The sequence below is a fragment of the Colobus angolensis genome, unplaced genomic scaffold (genome assembly GCF_000951035.1).
Source record: "Colobus angolensis palliatus isolate OR3802 unplaced genomic scaffold, Cang.pa_1.0 Scaffold67, whole genome shotgun sequence".
Taxonomy (NCBI): domain Eukaryota; kingdom Metazoa; phylum Chordata; class Mammalia; order Primates; family Cercopithecidae; genus Colobus; species Colobus angolensis.
Window position 1 is genome coordinate 7639170 of NW_012120376.1, and position 6735 is coordinate 7645904.

Genomic DNA, 6735 nt, shown 5'->3' on the forward strand with positions numbered 1-6735 from the left:
ATGCCTAACAGAGGCGTGCATTTTTATATCAGATTATTCAAGGACTTCTGTTTAAAAGATGTTTCTAATGTCTGGGAGAGAGGATAGGATGGGAATGCTGCCCTAAAGGAAGGGCTGGTGAAAGGTGTTTATACAAGGTTCTATTAACCACTTCTAAGGGTACACCTCCCTCCAAACTACTGCATTTTCTATGGATTAAAAAAAAAAAAAAAAGTAGATTTTAAAAAGCCACATTGGAGCTCCCTTCTACCCACTAAAAAATAACCAATTTTTACATTTTTTGAGGGGGAGTGAGTTTTAGGAAAGGGGAATTAAATTCCAGGGAGAGCTCTGGGGATAGAACAGGGTGCAGATTCCGTCTCTCCCCAAGCCCCTTTTTAGTGACTGAGTCAAGGCCCCAGCTCCCCTACCCCCACCCTACACTGAGCTTATTCGAGTTTATTCGTACTAATGATCCCTCCTGCGGCTTCCTCATTGTTGCTGTTGTAGGCCACCCCAGCTCAGCCAATGATTCCTTTCCCTCTGAATGTCAGTTTTGTTTTTAAAAGTCACCTGCTTAGTTGATGTCAGCGTATGTGTATTTGGTGGGGAAAACCTAATTTCGGGGATTTCTGTGGTAGGTAATAGAAGAAAGGGCAGTGGGGGCTGTTCTCCTTCCTTCCCTGAGCTGTATCCATGGACTCCTGGAAGGTGCAGAGAAGGGAGCTGTAAGAGGATGCGAAGTTTTAAAACCTGAAATTGTTTTTTAAAGCACTTAAGCACCTCCTTATTATGACTTGGTGGGTCACCCCTTAGCCTCCTCCCTCTCCCACCAAGACTGTGAGAACTTCATCTGATAGCTGGGGGCTCCCAAGATGAGGATGCAGGGATTCGGGAGCAGTGGAAGAGGGTGCCCAACCTTGGGCTGGACCAACCCTTGGCTCGGAGCTCAACTCTGCTTCCTTCATTCCTGCTCCACGTCCCAGCTCCTCCCCTGTGACTGGAAGGCAGGTGTGCCTCCAGGCTCTGCACTGGTTCTTCTTGGTTCCTCCCGCCAAGCCCTTTGTTCCTCATGTCCCTGTGTTTCTCTCCCTCTGCGTCTTAGCACCTTTCTTCTGTTCAAAGTTTTCTGTAAATTTTCTTTTTCTTTTTTTTCTTTTTTTTTTTCTTTTTTTTTTTTTTTTTATAAATTAATTTGCTTTCAGTTCCATCTTGTGGGTGCATTCTGTGTTCTTCTTACCTGTGGCTGTCAGGCAGGGGGATTGGGATTGGAACAGCTTTCCTGGAGTCCTTCACAGTGGCGTTTACCTGGGCCGGAGAGACATTCTGCAAGCCACAGACAGGGCCTACAGACACTGCGCCTCCCCACAAAACACGAACAGCAGCATAGATGTCAAGACTATGTGCTGGTATAGGAGCAGAGGCTCTCACCTGCCCTAAAAGCTGTTTAAGACTTGGAAGGACATTCCCACAATAATGGAATTTTGTATTTTTATCCCTTCAGAAGTAGTAGTTTCACTCCTTCCCTTATTATAAAGGGAGGAGGCAAGCCCCTTACCTCCTTTTGTTGTTATTGGCCCTTCGCCCTGCTAAGGTGATGGACAGGCTTAGGCAGTGCTAATAATGGCCTGGCTTTAGCTCCAATAAACACTCCACAGGCTTCCCCACAAAAGGCCTTATTGGGAGCTTGGGAGGGCGGGGGCCAGATTTAAGGAGCTGGAAGGCTAGGAGAAGACAGCCTGATATGGAATGGAACAGGGATGGCCAGCCTTGGTCCTACCAGGATCTAGGTAGGACCAATCTAAGTGGGAGATTTCCTAATCTCCCAAGAGGTAGCTTGTTTAAGATAGATGAATGGGGCCAGCAGTTTTTAAATGAAGCCCAGACGGCTAGTACAGGGCCTTCCTTCCTCAGCTTTCCTCAACCCCTGCACCATTGACCTTGGACTCTGCCTCAGGGCAGAAATCATCACCACCTCACCTTCTTCCCCTTTACCCTGTTCAGGAAAGAGAGCAGAACCGAACCGAGGGCCCAGAGAGCAAGTTTATTTGGTGAATGCTGACGGCAAACATCATCCAAGAGAGACAAGATGGGAAAGGTGCTGAGACAAGAGAGCCTAGGGAAACTTCAGGCTAGATACAAAATTCACACAGGGAAAGGCACGGAGTCGGGAGACTGGGAAGGGTCCTCAGCCATTCAGCACCATGCGGACGAGCTCTGTGGAAAGGAAAGGTGGAATGAGCCAGGGAACAGGGCTGTGGAGGGGTACACCAAGGGCCAAGGGACTACAAGACTGCAAAGGTAGCATAAGAGGGAACATGCCCACAGCAACCAACCCTGGGGTCAGTTTGCAGAGGAGCCACCTTGAGTCTGACCAGTTCTCCCTGCCCCTAGCTCCCCTCCCACCAGCTGTTAGTCCCCCACCCCACCCTGAGCAGCAAGAACACAGCAGAGGCAGAAAAGTTCTCAACTACACCTACAGCTACTGTCAGCCACTGGCGGGAGGAGGGGACAAGAGTTTTGGGTTAGGGTACCTCCAAGCTGCCCAGCGAGGGAAGGGGGAAAGGACTGTTCAGCTATAGCAGCAGAATGGGGCAGGCAACCCATACCCCTCTATGCCAGCTACCCATGCTCCAGGGCCAGAAGGTCACCCTAAAGCCAGACTGGTATACAGACTGGTGAGAGTTCCCAGACACCAGCACCCAGGGCCCTATAAGTAAAACCTCAGGGCCCATTCTAGAAGTAAGGAGGTACCTTACCCCCAGGCTGTATTCCTCTATGAGGAATCCCTCCCCTCCCTAGTCAGCTCCATGCAGAAACATGCCAGGAGGAAGTCAGATGGTAGTAGGGTAAGGGCAGGGGATAAAGAGCACAGGTTGAGGAAAAAAGAAACACTGGGGAGATCAACTAGAGGAGAGGCTGGGAGGAGCCGTACCCGCCCCATGGGCCCGTCACCCCGACAGGATATGCCTCACAAACGCTGCAGGAAGGAAGAGACATTCATGGTGAAGACAAGACACAGACATGGGGTGAGGGATCAGGCAGTGGGGACAGACATTCCATTATTTCACTTCTCATTCCTTCCCACCCTCTACAATACTACCCCTTCCTTTCCTGTTACACCCCCCGACCTCCCACTCCTGGGCTGGGCAGGGCCCTGCACCTTGCCTCCTGGCTCTTTTTGGAGCCCAAGTCCAGGGATAGGGAAAGCCCCAAACACTATATTTGACCTGCCCCATATGGCTGCTTCCTCCAAGAAAGCGTAGTTCACCCCTTACCTTCATAGTTGATACAACCATTGCTGTCCTCATGCCCTGCCACCAGCATCTCTACTTCTTCCTCTGTCATCTTCTCACCTGCAGGGGGAAAGAAAGCATCTTTGGGGGTCCGGGCGCGGTGGCTCAAGCCTGTAACCCCAGCACTTTGGGAGGCCAAGACCATCCTGGCTAACACAGTGAAACCCCGTCTCTACTAAAAAAAAAAAAAAAAAAAAAAAAAAACTAGCCGGGCGAGGTGGCAGGCACCTGTAGTCCCAGCCACTTGGGAGGCTGAGGCAGGAGAATGGTGTAAACCCGGGAGGCGGAGCTTGCAGTGAGCTGAGATCCGGCCACTGCACTCCAGCCTGGGAGACAGAGCAAGACTCCGTCTCAAAAAAAAAAAAAAAAAAAAAGCATCTTTGGAATTGGGAGACAAGTGAGGTATTCAGGGTGGCATCTCAGCTCAAGGACAAGGACACAGAACCTTACCCAGTGTGACAAGAACATGCCGGATTTCAGCACCCATGACGGTGCCATTTCCTTCCTTGTCAAACACCCGAAGTCCTTCGACATAATCCTCATAGGTGCCCTGGTCCTTATTCTTGGCCACTGTCTGCAGCATGGGCAGAAAGTGCTCAAAGTCCAGCACCTTCACATTCATCTCTGCCATAAAGGAGGTGGACGTGTCAGGCCAGAGAAGTAACACAAGTTCTCAGGACAGGGAATAATAGAGACCTCAACAGAACAGAGAGACAAGAGATGACTCCCTCCTATAAGCAGGGAAATCCATGGAAATCCATGGGATTTGCTAATCCAGACTTTGAGTTTGGGGCCTATGAAGGTAAAGGGAAGCTCTTAGCTGAAGAACTGTGGGCCCATGACCACACTGAGTTGTTCTTGAGGCCCCTCACCATCACTCTTGGGGTTCCCCAGGACCTTGAGCACCTCGGCGTTGGTAGGGTTCTGGCCCAGGGCCCTCATCACGTCCCCACACTGGCTGTACAGGATCTTGCCATCACCTGTTCGGTCAAACAGCTGGAAGGCCTCCTTGAACTCTGAGGATTCAGATGAATGTCAACACAGGATTTGAGGGTTAACCCAAACCCTACCTCAGAGCCTGCTGCCCATTCAACTTTGATCATGCTGAGGAAACCAGATACCTGCACGAAACTGTACACTGAAGTCTACTTAAGAGGGATCTATTTATCTTCCTCCCAACTCAGGTGTCCTATATAGAGCCTTCCTCCCCCTCTGGCAGCCTGGTAACATCCATTTACACACCTCCCTCTGCCTGCAGCAGACCTGCCAATCTCCACTGCTGCTACTACACTTCTCAGGGCAGGAATTCGCCACCGCCCAGTCTCAGTCCTGTCCTTATAAGGAAGTGAGAGCAGCAGCCTGGGACTAGGGTCATCCCAACCTGCCACTTCGCACCCCTCCAGTACAAAGAGAACTTCCAGAGGGTAGAGCTACAGTCATATCCTTAGTAAACTCCCCTGTCCTGTCCCCATCTGCACAGAATATCAGGTCACTGCTCTACAGTGTTCACAACTGCAAGCTGGGAGGTCAGGGGCAGTTATCACAGGAGGAGAAAAAAGACAGAAGTAGCTGATTAAGGGACAAAGGAGCGCAGGCAGCTTTATACACCCTCCCCAGACCCCACACACAGCAGGCATTAGCTGACCAAGTTTTTTCACATACCCACACCACCTAAAACTCACCCAGTGCTTGGGACTCAGATCTAGAGTGGAAGGGGAGGGAGGAAGAAAGAAAAGAAAATGGAGGATCCAAAAGAAGAGAAAATAATCCAGGGGGTAATCTCATAGGGGTGCTAAAGAGATGATAGATTAAGATTAGAGGATAGGTGCTGGGGGGCGGGTGTCCCTCTCCCTAAGGGTGACCTCGGTAGGGATCAGAGATAACCTACCTGCGGTCTGGTCTTCGGTGAAGTCACACTGCTCAGAGAAGAGGGAACTGGTCAGCATCTGAACGCCAATCCCCCGAGTTTCTATCCCAGCCCCACAAACTCCTGTTTCAGGCTGCAGACTCGCTTCCCCGCAGGATAGGGCCCCAGGCTTTCCAACCCCACCTCCAACCTTTCGGGTCCTCAGGTTCCCTTTTCCTCCTACCCCTGCCTTCTCCTCGCCCCCCACCCGTCTCTTCCCACCTCTCGCCCCCAATCCTGCCCATCTCCCAGGACCTGGGCCCCACCATCTTGACTGCTCAGTTCTGCGGGACCTTTTCCTGCAGTAATGGCTCCGACTCTCGGCCCAACCCTAGTCTTAGTACGTCCCAGTGACGTCACCCTCAGCGGACTCAGCCAATAGGAACCGTGACCTGGGTTTATGCAGATGATTGCTACATTAGTAATGACGTGGGCGAGGCCAGCCGTTCCTTTCTCCAGCCCTACCTGGGCACAGAACCGCTCGGGGATGGGAGTGGGGGGGTGGGGCACAATTAATTTGCGCCTCCCAACAGCAGGAATATCGGAGGACTGGAAGAGGAGAGAGCCCTCTTTTCCCGCCCTCTCCTCCTAGCACCCTCCCCATCTCCCCCTGCTCCCCCAACCATGAAAAAAATAGTCTGAAACCAAGAGAGGAACCCAGTTTTTATTTTGAAACAATAGGTGGCCTCCTGGTGGCTGGAACGTGCTTCCGCCTGCGGGGCCCAGTGTCCGGACCCCACTGGATCTGTGGAAAAAAACGAAAGTTGCCAAGCGCTGGAGCCCGAGCAGCAACCGGACAGCAGAACGAACTCTGCTACTTTTCTATGCTGGCTGAGAAGCGCGGGAGATTTGTCTCTTAAGGCGCGGTGAAGGGGTGGGAAGGCCCTACCTGTAGCACTCAGACGCTTAGGATGTGTTTCAAGAAGGCTGCAGAGAGAGGAGGCAAGAGGGGCTTTAGAAGTAGGCCTCTGGATAATACATCTGACTCTAGGTAATTCAGGGGTGCCCCCGCCCACACGCGGCAAGACGCCGGGCTCCCCTCCTCCCCCGGCCCCGCTCCTGCTTTTTTGGCCCCTCACCCTCGTAGTTGATGCAGCCGTTGCTGTCCTCATGTCCTGCCAGAACAGTCTCCACCTCCTCCTCAGTCATCTTCTCTCCTGAATCCCAGACACAACGTCTGAGGCCCTGCTTTCCCTCCTTCACTCACCCAGGCAATGCTTTTTTCCGAGACGTTGTTCCGCTCCTGTCACCCAGGCTGGAGTGCAGTGGAGCGATCTCGGCTCACTGCAACCTCCGCCTCCCGTGTTTAAGGGATTCTCCTGTCTCAGCCTCCCGAGTAGCTGGGACTACAGGCTCCCGGCTAATTTTTTGTATTTCTGGTAGAGATGAGGTTTGGCCATGTTGGGCAGGCTGCTCTCAAACTCGACCTCAGGTCATACACCTGCTTCGGCCTCCTAAAGTGCTGGGATTACAGGCGTGAGCCACCGCCCCTGGCTTTTCCCATATATTTTTGTAAACAATAATATGAACATAACAATTGTAATTTTTTTTTTT

At 51.8% G+C, this 6735-nt stretch overlaps 2 protein-coding genes and 1 long non-coding RNA gene across 5 annotated transcripts in view; all 3 read right to left on the bottom strand.

Moving 5' to 3' along the window:
- Positions 1-45: 45 nt before the first annotated feature.
- LOC105500555 lies at positions 46-1770 on the bottom strand. Its single transcript, XR_001000049.1, has 2 exons — positions 1220-1770; positions 46-683 (listed from the first exon to the last, which is right to left on the bottom strand). It is a non-coding gene; the product is annotated as an uncharacterized LOC105500555 (long non-coding RNA).
- A 234-nt stretch (positions 1771-2004) lies between these two features.
- Positions 2005-5519, bottom strand: MYL6 (myosin, light chain 6, alkali, smooth muscle and non-muscle). Its single transcript, XM_011926127.1, is given in 7 exon segments — positions 2005-2196; positions 3258-3335; positions 3726-3899; positions 4148-4291; positions 5164-5262; positions 5265-5298; positions 5301-5519. Coding segments are annotated over 7 exon segments (708 nt in total). The 5' UTR covers positions 5451-5519; the 3' UTR covers positions 2005-2167.
- A 306-nt stretch (positions 5520-5825) lies between these two features.
- MYL6B (myosin, light chain 6B, alkali, smooth muscle and non-muscle) overlaps positions 5826-6735 on the bottom strand; it is a 5710-nt gene continuing 4800 nt past the window's right edge. For all 3 annotated transcript variants that reach the window (XM_011926131.1, XM_011926128.1, XM_011926129.1), the window contains exons 6-8: positions 6261-6338; positions 6071-6108; positions 5826-5926 (exon numbers count right to left, since the gene is read on the bottom strand). In XM_011926131.1, the coding sequence (XP_011781521.1) occupies positions 6080-6108; positions 6261-6338 (107 nt within the window). In that variant the 3' untranslated portion in view covers positions 5826-5926; positions 6071-6079. The remainder of the gene's footprint in view (positions 5927-6070; positions 6109-6260; positions 6339-6735) is intronic.